The sequence below is a fragment of the Salmo salar genome, unplaced genomic scaffold, assembly GCF_965601325.2.
Source record: "Salmo salar unplaced genomic scaffold, fSalSal1 ptg000357l, whole genome shotgun sequence".
NCBI classification, from domain to species: Eukaryota; Metazoa; Chordata; class Actinopteri; order Salmoniformes; family Salmonidae; genus Salmo; species Salmo salar.
The window spans coordinates 1,022,858-1,049,431 of NW_027675358.1; the positions used below are offsets into that span (position 1 = coordinate 1,022,858).

The 26,574-nt window shown below is 40.5% G+C and overlaps 2 protein-coding genes across 3 annotated transcripts in view; one reads left to right on the forward strand and one right to left on the reverse strand.

The window, feature by feature from the left end:
* Nucleotides 1-26,574, reverse strand: part of LOC145875797 (uncharacterized) — a 91,379-nt gene that overhangs the window by 10,742 nt on the left and 54,063 nt on the right. The gene's annotated exons all lie outside the window — the stretch shown is intronic.
* LOC145875795 (NLR family CARD domain-containing protein 3-like) lies at nt 419-25,173 on the forward strand. Of its 2 annotated transcripts, XM_082971608.1 has the most exons (9): nt 419-534; nt 1,356-1,544; nt 8,252-8,368; nt 10,282-10,398; nt 13,118-13,207; nt 21,690-21,806; nt 22,160-22,244; nt 22,374-22,602; nt 22,960-25,173. In XM_082971608.1, the coding sequence occupies exons 2-9, from the start codon at nt 1,372-1,374 to the stop codon at nt 24,753-24,755; spliced, it is 2,724 nt and encodes a 907-aa protein (XP_082827734.1). In that variant the 5' UTR covers nt 419-534; nt 1,356-1,371; the 3' UTR covers nt 24,756-25,173. The 2 variants fall into 2 exon arrangements, with proteins under 2 accessions (XP_082827734.1, XP_082827735.1); XM_082971609.1 differs by lacking the exon at nt 10,282-10,398 and having other exon boundaries at nt 22,960-25,172.

The window sequence follows — 26,574 nt, forward strand, 5'->3', positions numbered from 1 at the left end:
TTTTGTATTTCTATGTTGGGTTTTGTTTGGGATGATCTCCAATTAGAGGCAGCTGGTCATCGTTGTCTCTAATTGGAGATCATACTTAAGTAGGTGTTTTTCCCACCTGGGTTTGTGGGAGATTGTTTTTGAGTAGTGTATGTTTCACCTCTGCATCACGGTTTGTTGTTTTTTTGTTCTTTAGGTTATGTGTATGTATTGCATAGTTTCACAGTTCAATAAAATATGTGAAACGATAATCACGCTGCACTTTGGTCCGCTCCTCTCTATGACAACCGTGACACCCGAAGCCAAATCTAGTTGACAAACCCTGTTTTATAGTATGTCATGGCCTTTACTGGCCAACTGCTGTTATGTTTATGATATACTATGGTGTTGTGTCACTAGACTTTGACCAGATATTATTGCATCCAAAGATCGACTGTACCTAGAACATAGATACAGAGACACTTGTTATCAGGAAGGTGCTCTCTCAGAACAACGGAAAATATCTCAATGACTTGACATGTTCTGGTTGTGAATTCAGGCTACAAGGTAAGAATCTTCCCAGGGATTATTGTAAAGTGTGTAGAGAAATTAAATGTATGGTGTTATTTTAGTATAGTGACTGACAGTAAAACACTCAGATCTAAAAGTCCATTTCACCTGGGACAGTTATGTGACAGTTCAATCATACAAAATGGCGCTAACTGGGCGTAGGCAAGTCAAATTCAATAACATATTGTTCATATATTCGTTTATTGTGGTTATTTTATAATTTGTATATTTTTATGTATAAGTTGTAAATCGTCTTTCAAAATATCGTAAAATTTGTTTTCTAAACTATAATGAGCTCCTCTTTCCTGTGTAATTTGGTTTGAAACCACTGAACATACTTTTCTTAACATTGTTATTATGAACTGAATTCAGTAACAGCATAATAATATCATACCTGTTAAACAAAGCAACACACTAGAATGAGAGAAATTATTAAAAGAGAAAGTGAGACATTATTATTATTATTAATATTATTGTTGTTAAATTGTTTTATTATTATTAGTTCCACTACATGGAGAAAGGGTGAAAAATATTAAATCACCTGACTGTTTGGATGTGTCTTTCTATGTCTGTTAGTAAATGTTTTATTTCTAAGAGATAATGAATAAAAGAGAACAATTGACCTTCAATAATTAGTTGGCCCTGTGTTAATCACAACCAACATGCTGGATCTCTGTTTAGTTGTCACTGTGTTGACCACAACCAACATGCTGGATCTCTGTTTAGTTGTCACTGTGTTAACCACAACCAACATGCTGGATCTCTGTTTAGTTGTCACTGTGTTAACCACAACCAACATGCTGGATCTCTGTTTACAGGGGTCAGTGCTCTAAAATGAGTCTCTCTGGGGAGAGAGAGGAGGGGGGCCCTGCCTCTAAAATTAGTCTCTCTGGGGAGAGAGAGGAGGGGGGCCCTGCCTCTAAAATTAGTCTCTCTGGGGAGAGAGAGGAGGGGGGCCCTGCCTCTAAAATTAGTCTCTCTGGGGAACATGACAACAAAGCTAAGAGGTAAGATGACTATGTTGTTTAAGGACTGTTTCTAAAACATTATTTCCACCATTTTTTCACATTTGTTATTTTTCATGGGATATGATTGCTTACGGGAACCGTCATGTGTCTGTAAAATATTGTTGTTGTAAGATTTTAATTCATAGATTTTTGTGTATTAATTTTTGTTTTGCAAAACGCTATATAGCTGGAATGAAATGTTTGTATCCTGTATATTTCACTGTGATATGTGGTTGTCTCACCAGCACACACACACACACACACACACACACACACACACACACACACACACACACACACACACACACACACACACACACACACACATCTTTACCAGTATACACACACACATATCTATAGAATTTTAGCATGACACAATCATTTAGTCTACTCTTAATTATTGCCTAATATGTTGGCAGGCATAACTTTATTGTTCTTACTAATTCTGATCGTTGTTACAAGCTGAATTTGGACAATATATCCGTTATATCAACCCAGTCTTCACTCCTGTTTAAACCAAAAAGGGTTCTATCTTTCTTAATATACGGAACCACTAAAGTTCTACATAGAACCCTTTATAGGAGGTTAGCCTGTCTGAGTATACAGTATATATAGAATATATATAGAACCCTTTATAGGAGGTTAGGAAGTGTCTGAGTATACAGTATATATATAATATATATAGAACCCTTTATAGGAGGTTAGGAAGTGTCTGGGTATACAGTATATATATAATATATATAGAACCCTTTATAGGAGGTTAGGAAGTGTCTGAGTATACAGTATATATAGAATATATATAGAACCCTTTATAGGAGGTTAGCCTGTCTGAGTATACAGTATATTTAATATATATATATAGAACCCTTTATAGGAGGTTAGCCTGTCTGAGTATACAGTATATATATAATATATATAGAACCCTTTACAGGAGGTTAGCCTGTCTGAGTATACAGTATATATAGAACCCTTTATAGGAGGTTAGGAAGTGTCTGAGTATACAGTATATATATAATATATATAGAACCCTTTATAGGAGGTTAGGAAGTGTCTGGGTATACAGTATATATATAATATATATAGAACCCTTTATAGGAGGTTAGGAAGTGTCTGAGTATACAGTATATATAATATATATAGAATCCTTTATAGGAGGTTAGGAAGTGTCTGAGTATACAGTATATATAATATATATAGAATCCTTTATAGGAGGTTAGGAAGTGTCTGAGTATACAGTATATATAATATATATATAGAATCCTTTATAGGGCTCTTTGATCAGAACTCTAGAGGTTCTTCTTCGCTGAATTGATCTTCATTATATCCAAACACACTGGTGGTCAGGGAGGCTTCTCTTTGTTTGAACGATGGCCCACGTCAACTCTGGCTGACTTTTTTACAATATGATATATTACAACACTTTACAATACATTATAATACAATATATTATAATTAAATACATTATAATACAATACATTATAATACAATACATTATAATACAATACATTATAATACAATAAAGACAGACAACAACTGACTTTTTTACATTACTATACATTACTATACAATACTATACATTACTATACAATACTATACAATACTATACATTACTATACAATACTATACAATACATACATTACTATACATTACTATACAATACTATACAATACTATACATTACTATACATTACTATACAATACTATACAATACTATACATTACTATACAATACTATACAATACTATACATTACTATACATTACTATACAATACTATACAATACTATACAATACTACACATTACTATGCATTACTATACATTACTATACAATACTATACATTACCACACAATACTATACAATACTATACATTACTACACAATACTACACATTACTATACAATACTATACAATACTATACAATACTATACAACACTATACAATACTATACATTACTATACAATACATTACTATACAATACTATACATTACTACACAATACTGCACATTACTATACATTACTATACAATACTATACAATAGTATACATTACAATACATTACTATACAATACTATACATTACTACACAATACTATACACTACTATACATTACTACACAATACTACACATTACTGTACAATACTATACAATACTATACATTACTATACATTACTATACAATACTATACATTACTACACAATACTATACAATACTATACAGTACTATACATTACTATACAATACAATACATTACTACACAATACTATACAATACTATACAATACTATACATTACTATACATTACTATACAATACTATACAATACTATACTTTACTATACAATACTATACATTACTATACATTACTATACAATACTATACATTACTATACAATACTATACATTACTATACATTACTATACAATACTATACATTACTATACAATACTATGCAATACTATACAATACTATACAATACTATACATTACTATACAGTACTACACAATACAATACAATACATTACAATATATTACAATACAATACAATACTATACATTACTATACAATACTATACAATACTATACACTACTATACAATACTATACGATACAATACTATACATTACTATACAATACTATACAATACTATACAATACTATACATTACTATACAATACTATACATTACTATACATTACTATACAATACTATACAATACTATACAATACTACACATTACTATACACTACTATACATTACTATACAATACTATACATTGCTACACAATACTATGCAATACTATTCATTACTACACAATACTACACATTACTATACAATACTATACAATACTATACGATTCTATACATTGCTATACAATACTATACAATACTATACATTACTATACAATACATTACTATACAATACTATACATTACTACACAATACTACACATTACTATACAAGACTATACAATACTATACAATACTATACGTTACTATACATCACTATACAATACTATACATCACTACACAATACTATACAATACTATACATTACTACACAATACTACACATTACTATACAATACTATACAATACTATACACTACTATACATTACTATACAATACTATACATTACTACACAATACTATACAATGTTATACAATACTATGCAATACTATACATTACTATACAATACTATACATTACTACACAATACTATACAATACGATACAATACTATACAATACTATACATTACTATACATTACTATACAATACTATACAATACTATACAATACTATACAATACAATACATTACAATATATTACAATACAATACAATACTATACATTACTATACATTACTATACAATACTATACATTACTATACAATACTATACAATACAATAGAATACAATACAATACATTACATTATATTACAACACAATACAATACAATACATTACAATATATTACAACACAATACAATACAATATATTACAACACAATACAATACAATACATTACAAAACATTGCAATACCACTTTGTCCCCCCCATATACCTATAAGAGTAAATTGTCTTCATTGTCAGCACCTCTAAAACCAATCTCAAAATATTGTTTTAAAAAATGAATAATTTAGTTTTTCATAATAATAATAAAAAATGAATATTACTAATGTAACCCACTGCAAAGACTGGGTTTAGTTGATTGTGTGGCACTGCTCATGTCCGCGTTCTGGAACTGTCCCCGTCCCTGTACAAAACTGCCCGCGTCCACGTCCGGTGCGGTGCCAAGCATATTGTCCCGGTTACGCGCAGAGAGGCTGAGGTGATCTTGGATACCAACGATGGAGTTCGCTACAGTGTTGAGATGTCAAAGTTTATTGTTCAATTTGCTTTCTGCTTTACGGTCAGGGACAGTATGAGTGTCGCCAGAGCTAGCTACTCTACCAGCAGCATCCTAGTTATCCTAGCTAGTCGGTACAGCTAGGTAAGCTAGCTAGCTACTCTACCAGCAGCATCCTAGTTATCCTAGCTAGTCGGTACAGCTAGGTAAGCTAGCTAGCTACTCTACCAGCAGCATCCTAGTTATCCTAGCTAGTCGGTACAGCTAGGTAAGCTAGCTAGCTACTCTACCAGCAGCATCCTAGTTATCCTAGCTAGTCGGTACAGCTAGGTAAGCTAGCTAGCTACTCTACCAGCAGCATCCTAGTTATCCTAGCTAGTCGCTACAGCTAGGTAAGCTAGCTAGCTACTCTACCAGCAGCATCCTAGTTATCCTAGCTAGTCGCTACAGCTAGGTAAGCTAGCTAGCTACTCTACCAGCAGCATCTTAGTTATCCTAGCTAACACTACATCATCACCGGCTGCCTGCATTTCTTGTGGACCGATGGAGCTCCCCGGTTGTTTCTTCCACCTGTTAAATCCCGTGGAGGGCTTCTCCCTTTCTCATTGATGGATGCTGTAATGCGTTGCGTGCTGGTGGCAGGGAAGTCAGGCGCAGGAGAATGAACTTGGTAAAAATGGAGCTGTTTAATAAACATCAAAACCTCAGAAAACCAAAGTATACAAAATAACAAATAGAGGGTGCGAAACCTGTCCCACACCAGAATAACAATAAACACCTACATACAACAAACAATCTCCGACAAGGACATGAGGGGAAACAGAGGGTTAAATACACAACATGTCATTGATGGGATTGGAACCAGGTGTGTAGGAAGACAAGACAAAACCAATGGAAAATGAAAAATGGATCAGTGATGGCTAGAAGGTCGGTAGTGTCGACCGCCGAACACCGCCCGAACAAGGAGAGGGACCGACTTCGGCAGAAGTTACCTCTGTCCGATTCTCCTCTCTTCACTAGATGGACTGTAACTTTAGTGTTTAACCCCTCTATGTCCAAGGACCGAACTTTTGAATATTATTTTCGGGCGCCTCAAGTAGGCTGGACACATGACATTTTTAACAATGTTTTTTTTCTGATGAAAACTAGTTCATTGCATCCTCCATGGAGCTCAGTTTCATAATATTACGTTATGTTATGAAGTAATCGCTAAAAAACAGACCTTATTTTAGGTCATTTTTCACCCTGCCAGCTCCTACTAGTTCAATTGAGCACCGTGACGCCAACTCACCTTCTGAACGTTATATTCCCAGCTCATTGTTCTGCGTTAAAATGGCAGCTTCTCTATTGTTATCAATGAGACCTGTCGGCAATAACCGTGAACGCCGACCTCGGGTAAATTACTATTAACCTTGTAGGCTGACCTCAATTATTATTATTATTATTATTATTATTATCAGGTAACTTATTATTATTAACAGGGTTCTGGCTACTTTGTGAGTGCTATCCCTGTTCGCTTGGGTACATATTGTGGTGGCCCACAGTCCTAAACGTTAACCATTTTCTGGTCATGGTTAACCATATTTGTTTTCAGAAAAAGGTATACCACCTAAACAAAACGCATGTCCCTGTCCTCTTTTTCAGATGTGGCCGATTTTAAACATCCAGAATACATTTTTTAATTAAGAAATAACACTTTTTTTGATGACTTGTTGTTTCTAAATGGCTGCTGGGTAATTGGATATGCATTGAAATCGTTGCATCGCAGGTTCACAGAGTTGCGTAGGTTCACAGAGTTGCAAACCAAATGGATAGGTCTAGCTCATTGATTTGTAGATCTGACGTAGTTGCTACCTCAGATTATGAGCCTAGTTCAAAGATGAAAAAATAAAAACATGGAGTCTCCTCGTGCATGCGCCCCCAGTCTCATTGTTCTCAGATCGACCACTATCCAAATGCGCTACTGTTTTTCAGCCATGGCCTGCAAAGTCATCATTCAAAGTTCTGGCGCCTTCTGAGAGCCCATGGGAGCGTTAGAAAATGTCACGTTATGCCAGAGATCCCCTGTTTTGGATAGAGATGATCAAGAAGGCCAAGAAATGGTCAGACAGGGTACTTCCTGTACAGAATCTTCTCAGGTTTTGGCCTGCCAAATGAGTTCTGTTATACTCACAGAACCATTCAAACAGTTTTAGAAACGTTGGAGTGTTTTCTATCCAAAGCTAATAATTATATGCATATTCTAGTTTCTGGGCAGGAGTAATAATCAGATTAAATCGGGTACGTTTTTTATCCGGCCGTGAAAATACTGCCCCCTATCCATAACAAGTTAACCATAAACATCACACATTTAGTTAATTATATATATAAAACTATTTATTTAGATGGGTGACATTATCTGCCAAAATAACATGTAGATGCAAAATGCAAAAACATGTACATGCAAAATAATGTAGACCAAAAAGAGCTCTCCAGCAGGTATCAAAACATTAAAAGGCCATTTTCTCAAAAGTGAGGTTACAAGTATATCATCTTCCAAAGCAGAAACACTTTTCCACTGTTCCTCAACTGTAGTGATATACCATGTTCTAGCTCTGAGGCTCTACTATTATCAAATGTGAAAAACACAATTTCAAATTTTGCTACATAAGACCGAGCCGTTCATTTGAGAGAAAGGCAGATATATAACATTTTGCAAAAAAACATTGTCTCTCTGAAATGAAACCATCAAGTGATAGATTTTTAACAAATACATGTCTGTCGTTGAACAATCCGATGCCATGATTAGATAGTGAAAAAACACACTTAAACAATAAAATCTAATTTATGAACATTTCTGAAAATGAGTAGATGAGAGATGTAATGTTTGTCTCTGTTGTGTTGAAGTCCAATCAAGCAGGAGAGACCAGCCTCCCCTGTACCCAGCTGTGTGTCCATGAAGAGTGACTGGTCTATGGGTCCTCCTATACTGTTTAGAGAGGGAGACTTTTCTACTGAACAAAGGTAAGAAGAACTCATGGGTCATGGTCAGTGAGTTAAACAACACTGTCTCTAGTCATTTCTCCTCTCCCATTTTCACATTTCTTTTGGTTGTTTTCATAATCCATAGGCTAATCCTTTTATCCATTTATATATTCCTAAAACAATATTAAACAAACACAACATTCCCTCCCTGTTTGTGTGTGTGTGTGTGTGTGTGTGTGTGTGTGTGTGTGTGTGTGTGTGTGTGTGTGTGTGTGTGTGTGTGTGTGTGTGTGTGTGTGTGTGTGTGTGTGTGTGTGTGTGTGTGTGTGTGTGTGTGTGTGTGTGTGTGCACTCCCTGGATGAAGAGATATAATCTCTATCCTGATAGCCTAGTCACTTTTACCCCTACCTACATGTACATATTACCTCAACTTTCCTCAACTACCTGGTACCCCTGCACATTGACTCAGTACTGGTACTCCTTATAGTCTCATTATTACCTCAACTACCTGGTACCCCTGCACATTGACTCAGTACTGGTACTCCTTATAGTCTCATTATTACCTCAACTACCTGGTACCCCTGCACATTGACTCAGTACTGGTACTCCGTATAGTCTCATTATTACCTCAACTACCTGGTACCCCTGCACATTGACTCAGTACTGGTGCTCCTTATAGCCTCATTATTACCTCAACTACCTGGTACCCCTGCACATTGACTCAGTACTGGTACTCCTTATAGTCTCATTATTACCTCAACTACCTGGTACCCCTGCACATTGACTCAGTACTGGTACTCCTTATAGTCTCATTATTACCCCAACTACCTGGTACCCCTGCACATTGACTCAGTACTGGTACTCCTTATAGTCTCATTATTACCTCAACTACCTGGTACCCCTGCACATTGACTCAGTACTGGTACTCCTTATAGTCTCATTATTACCTCAACTACCTGGTACCCCTGCACATTGACTCAGTACTGGTACTCCTTATAGTCTCATTATTACCTCAACTACCTGGTACCCCTGCACATTGACTCAGTACTGGTACTCCGTATAGCCTGATCTCTGAGAGTGAGACAGAAATATACTCTTACTGTGTTAAACCTAGCAGTTCTACTGATTTCTCTGAGAGGCAGATATATATTATTACTGTGTTAAACCTAGCAGTACTACTGATTTCTCTGAGAATGAGGCAGATATATATTATTACTGTGTTAAACCTAGCAGTACTACTGATTTCTCTGAGAGTGAGGCAGATATATATTATTACTGTGTTAAACCTAGCAGTACTACTGATTTCTCTGAGAGTGAGGGAGATATATATTATTACTGTGTTAAACCTAGCAGTACTACTGATTTCTCTGAGAGGCAGATATATATTATTACTGTGTTAAACCTAGCAGTACTACTGATTTCTCTGAGAGTGAGACAGATATATATTATTACTGTGTTAAACCTAGCAGTACTACTGATTTCTCTGAGAGGCAGATATATATTATTACTGTATTAAACCTAGCAGTACTACTGATTTCTCTGAGAGGCAGAAATATATTATTACTGTGTTAAACCTAGCAGTACTACTGATTTCTCTGAGAGTGAGGCAGATATATATTATTACTGTGTAAAACCTAGCAGTACTACTGATTTCTCTGAGAGTGAGGCAGATATACGTAAAGCATTTTGAAAATAAAAACATTTGACTCTGAAATGAAAACATCAAATGATACATTATAAACATGTACATGTCGGTCATTGAAAAATTGCATGCCATGATTAGGGAGTTAAAAAACACCTATCTCATTTATAATTTCTTTAAACAATAAAAGTTAACATATGAATGTTTCTGAAAGTGATATATAGCGTTTTGTAATGAAACTCTTCTTATGTTTCCCATCTGAGATCAGAGTAGATGAGAGATGTAATGTTTGTCTCTGTTGTGTTGAAGTCCAATCAAGCAGGAGACACCAGCCTCCCCTGTACCCAGCTGTGTGTCCATGAAGAGTGACAAGTCTATGGGTCTACCTATACTGTTTAGAGAGGGAGACTTTTCTACTGAACAAAGGTAAGAAGAACTCATGGGTCATGGTCAGTGAGTTAAACAACACTGTCTCTAGTCATTTCTCCTCTCCCATTTTCCCATTTATTGTTGTTGTTTTCATAATCCATAGGCTAATCCTTTAGTCCATTTTCATAGTCCTAAAACAATATTAAACAAACACAACGTTCCCTCCCTGTGTGTGTGTGTGTGTGTGTGTGTGTGTGTGTGTGTGTGTGTGTGTGTGTGTGTGTGTGTGTGTGTGTGTGTGTGTGTGTGTGTGTGTGTGTGTGTGTGTGTGTGTGTGTGTGTGTGTGTGCTCTCCCTGGATGAGGAGATATAATCTCTATCCTGATTGCCTAGTCACTTTTATCCTTACCTACCTGTACATATTACCTCAATTACCTCAACTACCTGGTACCCCTGCACATTGACTCAGTACTGGTACTCCTTATAGCCTCATTATTACCTCAACTACCTGGTACCCCTGCACATTGACTCAGTACTGGTACTCCTTATAGTCTCATTATTACCTCAACTACCTGGTACCCCTGCACATTGACTCAGTACTGGTACTCCTTATAGTCTCATTATTATCTCAACTACCTGGTACCCCTGCACATTGACTCAGTACTGGTACTCCTTATAGTCTCATTATTACCTCAACTACCTGGTACCCCTGCATATTGACTCAGTACTGGTAGTCCTTATAGTCTCATTATTACCTCAACTACCTGGTACCCCTGCACATTGACTCTGTACTGGTACTCCTTATAGTCTCATTATTACCTCAACTACCTGGTACCCCTGCACATTGACTCAGTACTGGTACTCCTTATAGTCTCATTATTACCTCAACTACCTGGTACCCCTGCACATTGACTCAGTACTGGTACTCCTTATAGTCTCATTATTACCTCAACTACCTGGTACCCCTGCACATTGACTCAGTACTGGTACTCCTTATAGTCTCATTATTACCTCAACTACCTGGTACCCCTGCACATTGACTCAGTACTGGTACTCCTTATAGTCTCATTATTACCTCAACTACCTGGTACCCCTGCACATTGACTCAGTACTGGTACTCCTTATAGTCTCATTATTAGCTCAACTACCTGGTACCCCTGCACATTGACTCAGTACTGGTACTCCTTATAGTCTCATTATTACCTCAACTACCTGGTACCCCTGCACATTGACTCAGTACTGGTACTCCTTATAGTCTCATTATTACCTCAACTACCTGGTACCCCTGCACATTGACTCAGTACTGGTACTCCTTATAGCCTCATTATTACCTCAACTACCTGGTACCCCTGCACATTGACTCAGTACTGGTACTCCTTATAGCCTCATTATTACCTCAACTACCTGGTACCCCTGCACATTGACTCAGTACTGGTAATCCTTATAGCCTCATTATTACCTCAACTACCTGGTACCCCTGCACATTGACTCAGTACTGGTACTCCTTATAGCCTCATTATTACCTCAACTACCTGGTACCCCTGCACATTGAATCAGTACTGGTACTCCTTATAGTCTCATTATTACCTCAACTACCTGGCACCCCTGCACATTGACTCAGTACTGGTACTCCTTATAGTCTCATTATTACCTCAACTACCTGGTACCCCTGCACATTGACTCAGTACTGGTAATCCTTATAGCCTCATTATTACCTCAACTACCTGGTACCCCTGCACATTGACTCAGTACTGGTACTCCTTATAGTCTCATTATTACCTCAACTACCTGGTACCCCTGCACATTGACTCAGTACTGGTACTCCTTATAGTCTCATTATTAGCTCAACTACCTGGTACCCCTGGACATTGACTCAGTACTGGTACTCCTTATAGTCTCATTATTACCTCAACTACCTGGTACCCCTGCACATTGACTCAGTACTGGTACTCCTTATAGTCTCATTATTACCTCAACTACCTGGTACCCCTGCACATTGACTCAGTACTGGTACTCCTTATAGCCTCATTATTACCTCAACTACCTGGTACCCCTGCACATTGACTCAGTACTGGTACTCCTTATAGCCTCATTATTACCTCAACTACCTGGTACCCCTGCACATTGACTCAGTACTGGTAATCCTTATAGCCTCATTATTACCTCAACTACCTGGTACCCCTGCACATTGACTCAGTACTGGTACTCTTTATAGTCTCATTATTACCTCAACTACCTGGTACCCCTGCACATTGACTCAGTACTGGTAATCCTTATAGCCTCATTATTACCTCAACTACCTGGTACCCCTGCACATTGACTCAGTACTGGTACTCCTTATAGTCTCATTATTACCTCAACTACCTGGTACCCCTGCACATTGACTCAGTACTGGTACTCCTTATAGTCTCATTATTACCTCAACTACCTGGTACCCCTGCACATTGACTCAGTACTGGTACTCCTTATAGTCTCATTATTACCTCAACTACCTGGTACCCCTGCACATTGACTCAGTACTGGTACTCCTTATAGCCTCATTATTACCTCAACTACCTGGTACCCCTGCACATTGACTCAGTACTGGTACTCCTTATAGTCTCATTATTACCTCAACTACCTGGTACCCCTGCACATTGACTCAGTACTGGTACTCCTTATAGCCTCATTATTGCCTCAACTACCTGGTACCCCTGCACATTGACTCAGTACTGGTACTCCTTATAGCGTAATTATTGTTATTTTGTGTTACTATTTCCTTTTTTTTATTTACAAGGTATAAGGTCAACGTATCATGTCTGGTGAACAGGGCAGAGCTCCATACCCGCAGTCAGACCAGCAGAAACTGGATCAGCAGCACTACAAGGTATCACGTCTGGTGAACAGGTCAGAGTTCATATCCTCAGGCAGACTAGCAGGAACTGGATCAGCAGCACTACAAGGTATCACGTCTGGTGGACAGGTCAGAGTTCATATCCTCAGGCAGACCAGTAGAAACTGGATCAGCAGCACTACAAGGTATCACGTCTGGTGAACAGGGCAGAGCTCCATACCCGCAGTCAGACCAGCAGAAACTGGATCAGCAGCACTACAAGGTATCACGTCTGGTGAACAGGTCAGAGTTCATATCCTCAGGCAGACTAGCAGGAACTGGATCAGCAGCACTACAAGGTATCACGTCTGGTGGACAGGTCAGAGTTCATATCCTCAGGCAGACCAGTAGAAACTGGATCAGCAGCACTACAAGGTATCACGTCTGGTGGACAGGTCAGAGTTCATATCCTCAGGCAGACCAGTAGAAACTGGATCAGCAGCACTACAAGGTATCACGTCTGGTGGACAGGTCAGAGTTCATATCCTCAGGCAGACCAGTAGAAACTGGATCAGCAGCACTACAAGGTATCACGTCTGGTGGACAGGTCAGAGTTCATATCCTCAGTCAGACCAGTAGAATCTGGATCAGCAGCACTACAAGGTATCACGTCTGGTGGAGCATGTATCAATACTGATAGGATGGAAAGAAAGGGAGCGCTGCTCTCGGATCAGTTTTCTCCATTCAGATATTTCCTTAACATTATAGTTATGTCACAATACTGACCCAGGATCAGCTTCTATTAGCACCTATGGCTGCAAGTATTGGGGAGGCTTAGTCTAATGCTTACCCAATAAAAACGCACTAAATCACAGATTTGGCACATCATTGTGTTCATGTTTGGATACACATCATGAAATATATTGAGACATATTTCAGACAGTAGCCTACAAGTATCAAAATATTACTCAATATATTGAACAATATGATTGAAATAGGCCTAAAGACTACTGTTCATATTTTAATGTAGTCATCTCGGTTTTCATTTGAAGAATAATTTTATGCGTCGCTTGTTTTTATCAAATGCAAAGACATTGGCAACTTCGTATTTGTAGTCAACTTTGTTCTGAAATCATCTGCTGACACAGAGAGATGGATAAACTATATGATTCTATGTTTAGCAGAGATCTTCTGTGTATAAAGTCAAGTGGAAGGGCAAAAAAAGCATCTAATGACGCACTCAGCTGTTCTAGTGGTCTGAGGGAGGAGGTAGATTACTCAGCTGTTCTAGTGGTCTGAGACAGGAGGTAGATTACTCAGCTGTTCTAGTGGTCTGAGACAGGAGGTAGATTACTCAGCTGTTCTAGTGGTCTGAGACAGGAGGTAGATCACTCAGCTGTTCTAGTGGTCTGAGACAGGAGGTAGATTACTCAGCTGTTCTAGTGGTCTGATACAGGAGGTAGATTACTCAGCTGTTCTAGTGGTCTGAGACAGGAGGTAGATTACTCAGCTGTTCTAGTGGTCTGAGACAGGAGGTAGATTACTCAGCTGTTCTAGTGGTCTGAGACAGGAGGTAGATTACTCAGCTGTTCTAGTGGTCTGAGGGAGGAGGTAGATTACTCAGCTGTTCTAGTGGTCTGAGACAGGAGGTAGATTACTCAGCTGTTCTAGTGGTCTGATACAGGAGGTAGATTACTCAGCTGTTCTAGTGGTCTGAGGGAGGAGGTAGATTACTCAGCTGTTCTAGTGGTCTGAGGCAGGAGGTAGATTACTCAGCTGTTCTAGTGGTCTGAGGGAGGAGGTAGATTACTCAGCTGTTCTAGTGGACTGAGACAGGAGGTAGGTTACTCAGCTGTTCTAGTGGTCTGAGACAGGAGGTAGATTACTCAGCTGTTCTAGTGGTCTGAGACAGGAGGTAGATTACTCAGCTGTTCTAGTGGACTGAGACAGGAGGTAGATTACTCAGCTGTTCTAGTGGTCTGAGACAGGAGGTAGATTACTCAGCTGTTCTAGTGGTCTGAGACAGGAGGTAGATTACTCAGCTGTTCTAGTGGTCTGAGACAGGAGGTAGATTACTCAGCTGTTCTAGTGGTCTGAGACAGGAGGTAGATTACTCAGCTGTTCTAGTGGTCTGAGACAGGAGGTAGATTACTCAGCTGTTCTAGTGGACTGAGACAGGAGGTAGATTACTCAGCTGTTATAGTGGTCTGAGACAGGAGGTAGATTACTCAGCTGTTCTAGTGGTCTGAGGGAGGAGGTAGATTACTCAGCTGTTCTAGTGGTCTGAGACAGGAGGTAGATTACTCAGCAGTTCTAGTGGTCTGAGACAGGAGGTACATTACTCAGCTGTTCTAGTGGTCTGAGACAGGAGGTAGATTACTCAGCTGTTCTAGTGGTCTGAGACAGGAGGTAGATTAATCCGCTGTTGTAGTGGTCTGAGACAGGAGGTAGATTACTCAGCTGTTCTAGTGGTCTGAGGGAGGAGGTAGATTACTCAGCTGTTCTAGTGGTCTGAGACAGGAGGTAGATTACTCAGCTGTTCTAGTGGTCTGAGACAGGAGGTAGATTACTCAGCTGTTCTAGTGGTCTGAGGGAGGAGGTAGATTACTCAGCTGTTCTAGTGGTCTGAGACAGGAGGTAGATCACTCAGCTGTTCTAGTGGTCTGAGACAGGAGTAAGATTACTCAGCTGTTCTAGTGGTCTGATACAGGAGGTAGATTACTCAGCTGTTCTAGTGGTCTGAGACAGGAGGTAGATTACTCAGCTGTTCTAGTGGTCTGAGACAGGAGGTAGATTACTCAGCTGTTCTAGTGGTCTGAGGCAGGAGGTAGATTACTCAGCTGTTCTAGTGGTCTGAGACAGGAGGTAGATTACTCAGCTGTTCTAGTGGTCTGAGACAGGAGGTAGATTACTCAGCTGTTCTAGTGGTCTGAGGCAGGAGGTAGATTACTCAGCTGTTCTAGTGGTCTGAGGGAGGAGGTAGATTACTCAGCTGTTCTAGTGGTCTGAGACAGGAGGTAGATTACTCAGCTGTTCTAGTGGTCTGAGACAGGAGGTAGATTACTCAGCTGTTCTAGTGGTCTGAGGGAGGAGGTAGATTACTCAGCTGTTCTAGTGGTCTGAGACAGGAGGTAGATTACTCAGCTGTTCTAGTGGTCTGATACAGGAGGTAGATTACTCAGCTGTTCTAGTGGTCTGAGGGAGGAGGTAGATTACTCAGCTGTTCTAGTGGTCTGAGGCAGGAGGTAGATTACTCAGCTGTTCTAGTGGTCTGAGGGAGTATGTAGATTACTCAGCTGTTCTAGTGGACTGAGACAGGAGGTAGGTTACTCAGCTGTTCTAGTGGTCTGAGACAGGAGGTAGATTACTCAGCTGTTCTAGTGGTCTGAGACAGGAGGTAGAATACTCAGCTGTTCTAGTGGTCTGAGACAGGAGGTAGATTACTCAGCTGTTCTAGTGGTCTGAGACAGGAGGTAGATTACTCAGCTGTTATAGTGGTCTGAGACAGGAGGTAGATTACTCAGCTGTTCTAGTGGTCTGAGACAGGAGGTAGATTACTCAGCTGTTCTAGTGGTCTGAGACAGGAGGTAGATTACTCAGCTGTTCTAGTGGTCTGAGACAGGAGGTAGATTACTCAGCTGTTCTAGTGGTCTGAGACAGGAGGTAGATTACTCAGCTGTTCTAGTGGACTGAGACAGGAGGTAGATTACTCAGCTGTTATAGTGGTCTGAGACAGGAGGTAGATTACTCAGCTGTTCTAGTGGTCTGAGGGAGGAGGTAGATTACTCAGCTGTTCTAGTGGTCTGAGACAGGAGGTAGATTACTCAGCAGTTCTAGTGGTCTGAGACAGGAGGTAGATTACTCAGCTGTTCTAGTGGTCTGAGACAGGAGGTAGATTACTCAGCTGTTCTAGTGGTCTGAGACAGGAGGTAGATTACTCCGCTGTTCTAGTGGTCTGAGACAGGAGGTAGATTACTCAGCTGTTCTAGTGGTCTGATACAGGAGGTAGATTACTCAGCTGTTCTAGTGGTCTGAGACAGGAGGTAGATTACTCAGCTGTTCTAGTGGTCTGAGACAGGAGGTAGATTACTCAGCTGTTCTAGTGGTCTGAGGCAGGAGGTAGATTACTCAGCTGTTCTAGTGGTCTGAGACAGGAGGTAGATTACTCAGCTGTTCTAGTGGTCTGAGACAGGAGGTAGATTACTCAGCTGTTCTAGTGGTCTGAGGCAGGAGGTAGATTACTCAGCTGTTCTAGTGGTCTGAGGGAGGAGGTAGATTACTCAGCTGTTCTAGTGGTCTGAGACAGGAGGTAGATTACTCAGCTGTTCTAGTGGTCTGAGACAGGAGGTAGATTACTCAGCTGTTCTAGTGGTCTGAGGGAGGAGGTAGATTACTCAGCTGTTCTAGTGGTCTGAGACAGGAGGTAGATTACTCAGCTGTTCTAGTGGTCTGATACAGGAGGTAGATTACTCAGCTGTTCTAGTGGTCTGAGGGAGGAGGTAGATTACTCAGCTGTTCTAGTGGTCTGAGGCAGGAGGTAGATTACTCAGCTGTTCTAGTGGTCTGAGGGAGTATGTAGATTACTCAGCTGTTCTAGTGGACTGAGACAGGAGGTAGGTTACTCAGCTGTTCTAGTGGTCTGAGACAGGAGGTAGATTACTCAGCTGTTCTAGTGGTCTGAGACAGGAGGTAGAATACTCAGCTGTTCTAGTGGTCTGAGACAGGAGGTAGATTACTCAGCTGTTCTAGTGGTCTGAGACAGGAGGTAGATTACTCAGCTGTTATAGTGGTCTGAGACAGGAGGTAGATTACTCAGCTGTTCTAGTGGTCTGAGACAGGAGGTAGATTACTCAGCTGTTCTAGTGGTCTGAGACAGGAGGTAGATTACTCAGCTGTTCTAGTGGTCTGAGACAGGAGGTAGATTACTCAGCTGTTCTAGTGGTCTGAGACAGGAGGTAGATTACTCAGCTGTTCTAGTGGACTGAGACAGGAGGTAGATTACTCAGCTGTTATAGTGGTCTGAGACAGGAGGTAGATTACTCAGCTGTTCTAGTGGTCTGAGGGAGGAGGTAGATTACTCAGCTGTTCTAGTGGTCTGAGACAGGAGGTAGATTACTCAGCAGTTCTAGTGGTCTGAGACAGGAGGTAGATTACTCAGCTGTTCTAGTGGTCTGAGACAGGAGGTAGATTACTCAGCTGTTCTAGTGGTCTGAGACAGGAGGTAGATTACTCCGCTGTTCTAGTAGTCTGAGACAGGAGTTAGATTACTCAGCTGTTCTAGTGGTCTGAGACAGGAGGTAGATTACTCAGCTGTTCTAGTGGTCTGAGACAGGAGGTAGATTACTCAGCTGTTCTAGTGGTCTGAGACAGGAGGTAGATTACTCAGCTGTTCTAGTGGACTGAGACAGGAGGTAGATTACTCAGCTGTTATAGTGGTCAGAGACAGGAGGTAGATTACTCAGCTGTTCTAGTGGTCTGAGGGAGGAGGTAGATTACTCAGCTGTTCTAGTGGTCTGAGACAGGAGGTAGATTACTCAGCTGTTCTAGTGGTCTGAGACAGGAGGTAGATTACTCAGCTGTTCTAGTGGTCTGAGACAGGAGGTAGATTACTCAGCTGTTCTAGTGGTCTGAGACAGGAGGTAGATTACTCCGCTGTTCTAGTGGTCTGAGGGAGGAGGTAGATCACTCAGCTGTTCTAGTGGTCTGATACAGGAGGTAGATTACTCAGCTGTTCTAGTGGTCTGAGGGAGGAGGTAGATTACTCAGCTGTTCTAGTGGTCTGAGGCAGGAGGTAGATTACTCAGCTGTTCTAGTGGTCTGAGACAGGAGGTAGATTACTCAGCTGTTCTAGTGGTCTGGGCAGGAGGTAGATTACTCAGCTGTTCTAGTGGTCTGAGACAGGAGGTAGATTACTCAGCTGTTCTAGTGGTCTGAGACAGGAGGTAGATTACTCAGCTGTTCTAGTGGTCTGAGGGAGGAGGTAGATTACTCAGCTGTTCTAGTGGTCTGAGACAGGAGGTAGATTACTCAGCTATTCTAGTGGTCTGAGACAGGAGGTAGATTACTCAGCTGTTCTAGTGGTCTGAGGCAGGAGGTAGATCACTCAGCTGTTCTAGTGGTCTGAGACAGGAGGTAGATCACTCAGCTGTTCTAGTGGTCTAAGACAGGAGGTAGATCACAAGCATTTTCCAAGTGTAATGTTATTGATGGTTTCGGGAAACAGCTCTTTTACGAAATCCATGCGGGTTACTGTTATCAGCTCCTCACAACCCCAAGCTGAACATCCCCCACAACCAGAGCCTGATCGTCAAGGGGGAACCATAAACCTGCCTCTCCAACTCTCCCTGACCTGAGTGTTTTAACTCCTGAGTGTCTAGGGGGGAACCATAAACCTGCCTCTCCATCTCTCCCTGACCTGAGTGTTTTAACTCCTGAGAGTCTAGGGGGGGGGGGGGGGGGGGGGGGAACCATAAACCTACCTCTCCAACTCTCCCTGACCTGAGTGTTTTAACTCCTGAGAGTCTAGGGGGGGGGGAACCATAAACCTGCCTCTCCAACTCTCCCTGACCTGAGTGTGTTAACTCCTGAGAGTCTAGGGGGGGAACCATAAACCTGCCTCTCCAACTCTCCCTGACCTGAGTGTTTTTACTCCTGAGAGTCTAGGGGGGAACCACAAACCTGCCTCTCCAACTCTCCCTGACCTGAGTGTGTTAACTCCTGAGAGTCTAGGGGGGAACCATAAACCTGCCTCTCCATCTCTCCCTGACCTGAGTGTGTTAACTCCTGAGAGTCTAGGGGGGGGGGAACCATAAACCTGCCTCTCCATCTCTCCCTGACCTGAGTGTGTTAACTCCTGAGAGTCTAGAGGGCGAACCATAAACCTGCCTCTCCATCTCTCCCTGACCTGAGTGTGTTAACTCCTGAGAGTCTAGGGGGGAACCATAAACCTGCCTCTCCAACTCTCCCTGACCTGAGTGTGTTAACTCCTGAGTGTCTAGGGGGAACCATAAACCTGCCTCTCCAACTCTCCCTGACCTGAGTGTGTTAACTCCTGAGAGTCTAGGGGGGAACCATAAACCTGCCTCTCCATCTCTCCCTGACCTGAGTGTTTTAACTCCTGAGTGTCTAGGGGGAACCATAAACCTGCCTCTCCATCTCTCCCTGACCTGAGTGTGTTAACTCCTGAGTGTCTAGGGGGAACCATAAACCTGCCTCTCCAACTCTCCCTGACCTGAGTGTGTTAACTCCTGAGTGTCTAGGGGGGAACTATAAACCTGCCTCTCCAACTCTCCCTGACCTGAGTGTGTTAACTCCTGGGCTACTTTATTCCCCTCTGGCTGGGGGTGGAGTCAGTGAGTCACAAACCAGTAAAATAGGTAGAGACGGGTCGCTCTCTTTCAAGCTCTGAGATTTAACGATGTTCCTATGAAGGTTCTAACAATTAATTTAGCCTTCAGATGCTTTTGGGAAACCAGGCCCTGGATAAGAACATCTGCTAAAAAAAGTGTTAAATGTAAAAAATTTACAAACAGATCACATATACATTTCTTGAATATTTAAAAAAATATATATATATATTGATGTCACAAATGTATCATTTGTACATATCTTTATTAAAAATGTAGTAATTTGTTATATTTGACTGTATGATTTCTCTGAGAGTGAGGCAGATATATATTATTACTGTATTAAACCTAGCAGTACTACTGATTTCTCTGAGAGTGAGGCAGATATATATTATTACTGTGTTAAACCTAGCAGTACTACTGATTTCTCTGAGAGGCAGATATATATTATTACTGTGTTAAACCTAGCAGTACTACTGATTTCTCTGAGAGGCAGATATATATTATTACTGTATTAAACCTAGCAGTACTACTGATTTCTCTGACAGTGAGACAGATATATATTATTACTGTATTAAACCTAGCAGTACTACTGATTTCTCTGAGAGTGAGGCAGATATATATTATTACTGTGTAAAACCTAGCAGTACTACTGATTTCTCTGAGAGGCAGATATATATTATTACTGTGTAAAACCTAGCAGTACTACTGATTTCTCTGAGAGGCAGATATATATTATTACTGTGTTAAACCTAGCAGTACTACTGATTTCTCTGAGAGTGAGGCAGATATATATTATTACTGTGTTAAACCTAGCAGTACTACTGATTTTCTCTGAGAGTGAGGCAGATATATATTATTACTGTATTAAACCTAGCAGTAGTACTGATTTCTCTGAGAGTGAGGCAGATATATTGCATTTAGCAAAAAACATTATTTGTCTCTGAAATGAAACCATCAAGTGATAGATTTTAAACAAATACATGTCTGTCGTTGAACTACCCCATGTAATGATTAGATAGTGAAAAAACACACCAATCTCTTTACTAATTTCTTTAAACAATAAAGACTAATTTACGAACATTTCTGTAAAGTGAAATGTTGCGTTTTGTAATGAAACTCTTCTTATGTTTCCCCATCTGAGCTCAGAGTAGATGAGAGATGTAATGTTTGTCTCTGTTGTGTTGAAGACTAATCAAGCAGGAGAGACCAGCCTCCCCTGTACCCAGCTGTGTGTCCATGAAGAGTGACAAGTCTATGGATCAACCTATAAAGTTTAGAGAGGGAGACTTTTCTACTGAACAAAGGTAAGAAGAACTCATGGGTCATGGTCAGTGAGTTAAACAACACTGTCTCTAGTCATTTCTCCTCTCCCATTTTCACATTTCTTTTGGTTGTTTTCATAATCCATAGGCTAATTCTTTAGTTCATTTTCATAGTCCTAAAACAATATTAAACAAACACAACGTTCCCTCCCTTTGTGTGTGTGTGTGTGTGTGTGTGTGTGTGTGTGTGTGTGTGTGTGTGTGGTGTGTGTGTGTGTGTGTGTGTGTGTGTGTGTGTGTGTGTGTGTGTGTGTGTGTGCGTGTGTGTGTGTGTGATGTGTGTGTGTGTGTGTACTCCCTGGATGAGGAGATGTAATCTCATGTTTTGTGCACAGAAACCAACAGGAGAGATCAGAGTCAGAGATTCTCAGTGGTCAGTCTTCCCAGAGTCATCAAACAGACCTGGCCTCCATATTCAGTGTATGTGGTCCTGTTATGAACATTTGTTTTTGTTGACCTCAAGTAAAGTTGATCTGTCAATCATTCATTAATGTGTTAATGAGAAAGCCTTTCTTCTCTTGCTTAACTTATTTACTTGATTTATTTCAGTTGCTTGAAGAGAAAATGATGACATTTGTGAAGAACGAGCTGAAGATGTTCAAGACGATTCTTAGTCCAGAACTCCCAGAAGGCTTTGAGAGTCAGAAGCAGGATAAGGAAGTGGTGGATGCTGAAGATGAGAAGCAGGAGAGCAGTGCCAGAGAGGGGGCTCTGAAGATCACACTGCACATCCTGAGGAAAATGAACCAGAAGGAGCTTGCTGACACACTGGAGAAATGTAAGACCTGTCTGCCTCATGTTGAATGCTGTTTTATAACATTTAAAAGCTGTAGCTAAAGTACAGCTAAAGTAGCTGTGTAACTCAATGATATTGTAGCAGCCTTAACACAACACCTAGTGACCTCATCACGTAGCAGCAGAGAGAGAGAGAGACAACATTAATAATACCATCAATAATACCAAAAATAATGTAATCAGTCACACCAGTCTGTAATGCATTATGAAAACATTTACACATTTATACAGTCAGTTAAGAGAATAAATGATTATAATTTAACTTTATAACAGTCCTACAATACTGTAGGCATTAAAACAAATGTAATATTAATATCATCCTTGTTATTTCTTCATTCAGATGAACTTGCTGTGATTTGCCAACGTGAACTCAAATCTAATCTAAAGAAGAAGTTTCAATATGTATTTGAGGGGATCGCTAAACAAGGAAACCCAACACTTCTCAATAAGATCTACACAGAGCTCTACATCACAGAGGGTGGAACAGGAGAGGTCAATAATGAACATGAGCTGAGACAGATTGAGACAACAACCAGGAAACAAGCAAGACCAGAGACTGCAATCAAATGTAACGACATCTTCAAACCCTTAACTGGACAAGACAAACTCATCAGAACTGTGCTGACAAAGGGAGTCGCTGGCATTGGAAAAACAGTCTCTGTGCAGAAGTTCATTCTGGACTGGGCTGAAGGAAAAGCAAATCAGGATGTTCAATTTGTGTTTTCATTCCCTTTCCGGGAGCTGAATTTGATGAAAGGGGACAAACACACTTTCATTGAACTTGTCAATCACTTCTCAATGGAAACCAAACAATCAAGAATCTCCAATTACAACAAGTACAAAGTTCTGTTCATCTTTGATGGTCTGGATGAGTGCCGACTGCCCCTAGACTTCCAGAAGAACAAGATCTGTTGGGACGTCACAGAGTCAACCTCAGTGGATGTTCTGCTGACAAATCTCATCAAGGGAAATCTGCTTCCCTCTGCTCTCCTCTGGATAACTACCCGACCTGCAGCAGCCAATAAGATCCCTTCAGGGTGTGTTGACCAGGTGACAGAGGTACGAGGGTTCAATGACCCACAGAAGGAGGAGTACTTCAGAAAGAGATTCATTGATGAGGACCTGGCCAGCAGAATCATCTCACACATAAAGACATCAAGGAGCCTCCACATCATGTGCCACATTCCAGTCTTCTGTTGGATTTCTGCAACAGTCCTCGAACACATGCTGAAACATAAGAGAGAAGAGATGCCCAAGACTCTGACTGAGATGTACACACACCTTGTGGTGTTTCATACCAAACAGAAGAATGAAAAGTATCTTGGGAAAGAAGAGACAGATCCACACTTGAGTAACGAGAGCATTCTGTCACTGGGAAAACTGGCTTTTCAACAGCTTGTGAATGGCAATCTGATTTTCTATGAAGAAGACCTGAAAGAGGCTGGCATTGATGTCAATGAAGCCTCAGTGTACTCAGGATTGTGCACACAGATCTTTAAAGAGGAATGTGTGCTGCACCAGATGAAGGTGTACTGCTTCGTGCATCTGAGCATTCAGGAGTTTCTGGCTGCTGTGTATGTGTTCCTCTCATTCATCAACAACAATGAGAATCTAATGGACAAACAGCAAACAAAGTCCAGTATATTTTCTTTGCTGTACAGAGACGAGCCTGAAGTTACTGTCTACAAGAGTGCTGTGGATAAAGCCTTACAAAGTGAGACAGGAAACCTGGACCTTTTCCTCCGCTTCCTTCTGGGCCTCTCACTGGAGTCCAATCAGAAGCACTTACGAGGTCTACTGACAAAGACAAGAATCAGCTCACAGAGCCATGAAGAAACAGTCAAGTACATCAAGGAGAAGATCAGGGAGAATACCTCTCCAGAGAGGAGCATCAATCTGTTCCACTGTCTGAATGAACTGAATGACCATTCTCTAGTGGAGGAAATCCAAAGCTACCTGAAATCAGGAAGTCTCTCAAAACCCAACCTGTCACCTGCACAGTGGTCAGCTCTGGTCTTTGTGTTGCTGACTTCAGAAAAGGAGCTGGATGTGTTTGACCTGAAGAAATACTCCAGATCAGAGGAAGGTCTTCTGAGGCTGCTGCCAGTGGTCAAAGCCTCCAGAGCTGCTCTGTGAGTAAATAAAATGACATATAAGAAGTAATCATCAGGAAGAAAGAAATATTATGTTTAGAGAAAAATGTGTATTATAATATGTATATAATATTAAATTGAATAACATATTGAATCAGATATTCAATCTAGTATTACAATATGACCATACAATTCTAGGAGACGGAAGATGAATCTATATGTTGTTTGAGAGAATAAACCAAATGCATCTACCGTTGTCCTTCTACACTACTGGTGTTAAATTAACAGTGTGTTTGTGAAGTCATGATGATCTCGTTGCAGGCTGTCAGGCTGTGGAGTCACAGAGGAAGGCTGTGCTTCTCTGGTCTCAGTTCTCAGTTCAAACCCCTCACACCTGAGAGAGCTGGACCTGAGTAACAATGACCTGAAGGATTCAGGAGTGAAGCTGCTCTCTGCTGGACTGGGGAATCCCCACTGTAAACTGGAGACTCTGAGGTCAGTATTCCTGTAGTTGGTCAACAAGTGATAACTGTTCACCAGATCCACATGTGTTTACCAGGACACACATAGTCCACACCAAATGTGTTTGGACAGTGAAGCTTACAGTTGTACATTTGGTTGTGTTTTAGATTGTAGCCTCTGTTATTGGTAATGGTGAGAGGTTAGTATGTTTTGTTGTATCCTCTGTTATTGGTAATGGTGAGAGGTTAGCATGTTTTGTTGAAGCCTCTGTTATTAGTAATGATGAGAGGTTAGCATGTTTTGTTGTAGCCTCTGTTATTGGTAATGGTGAGAGGTTAGCATGTTTTGTTGTAGCCTCTGTTATTGGTAATGGTGAGAGGTTAGCATGTTTTGTTGTAGCCTCTGTTATTGGTAATGGTGAGAGGTTAGCATGTTTTGTTGTAGCCTCTGTTAATGGTAATGGTGAGAGGTTAGCATGTTTTGTTGTAGCCTCTGTTATTGGTAATGGTTAGTATGTTTTGTTGTAGCCACTGTTTTTGGTAATGGTGAGAGGTTAGCATGTTTTGTTGTGTCCTTTGTTATTGGTAATGGTGAGAGGTTAGCAGGTTTTGTTGTATCCTCTGTTATTGGTAATGGTGAGAGGTTAGCATGTTTGTTGTAGCCTCTGTTATTGGTAATGGTGAGAGGTTAGCATGTTTTGCTGTAGCCTCTGTTATTAGTAATGGTGAGAGGTTAGCATGTTTTGTTGTATCCTCTGTTAGTGGTAATGGTGAGAGGTTAGCATGTTTTGTTGTAGCCTCTGTTATTGGTAATGGTGAGAGGTTAGCATGTTTTGTTGTAGCCTCTGTTAATGGTAATGGTGAGAGGTTAGCATGTTTTGTTGTAGCCTCTGTTATTGGTAATGGTGAGAGGTTAGCATGTTTTGTTGTAGCTTCTGTAACTTTTCTCACTCATTATTATTAAAATAACTGCAAATGCGTCAATGTCACCTCTTATGAAACATTTGATCTGAAATCCAAAATGCTGGAGTGTAGGGCCACATTTAAATGTTTTGCTTCACTATCAAAATAGATATGGTGTGGACTGTATACTCAATACAATCTAAATCTGATACCTCACTGTCTGTCTTTTGACTGATACTGCTTTTAAACTGGTCTGGTCAGTCTACTCAAATATTTGTACTATACATGTTTCTATCTGCAGGAAAAACTTTGATAATTTGTCATTTTTAATGACGATATATTAATTTACAAATAGATATGGAAGGTTTCATATGTTGAAAAAATATACCGCCACTATTTTCACCACCAAAGAATAGCAGTGTGATTTTAATATGATTTGACTCTTTGCAGGCTGTCAGCCTGTGGAGTCACAGAGGAAGGCTGTGCTTCTCTGGTCTC

Bases quoted from the DNA above. Each gene is read 5' to 3' on its own strand.
- LOC145875795 (XM_082971608.1), top strand. From the start codon at position 1,372: ATGAGTCTCTCTGGGGAGAGAGAGGAGGGGGGCCCTGCCTCTAAAATT. The intron at 10,399-13,117 runs GTAAGAAGAACT...TTTATTTACAAG, and splicing joins GACTTTTCTACTGAACAAAG to GTATAAGGTCAACGTATCAT. The intron at 13,208-21,689 runs GTATCACGTCTG...GTTGTGTTGAAG, and splicing joins TGGATCAGCAGCACTACAAG to ACTAATCAAGCAGGAGAGAC.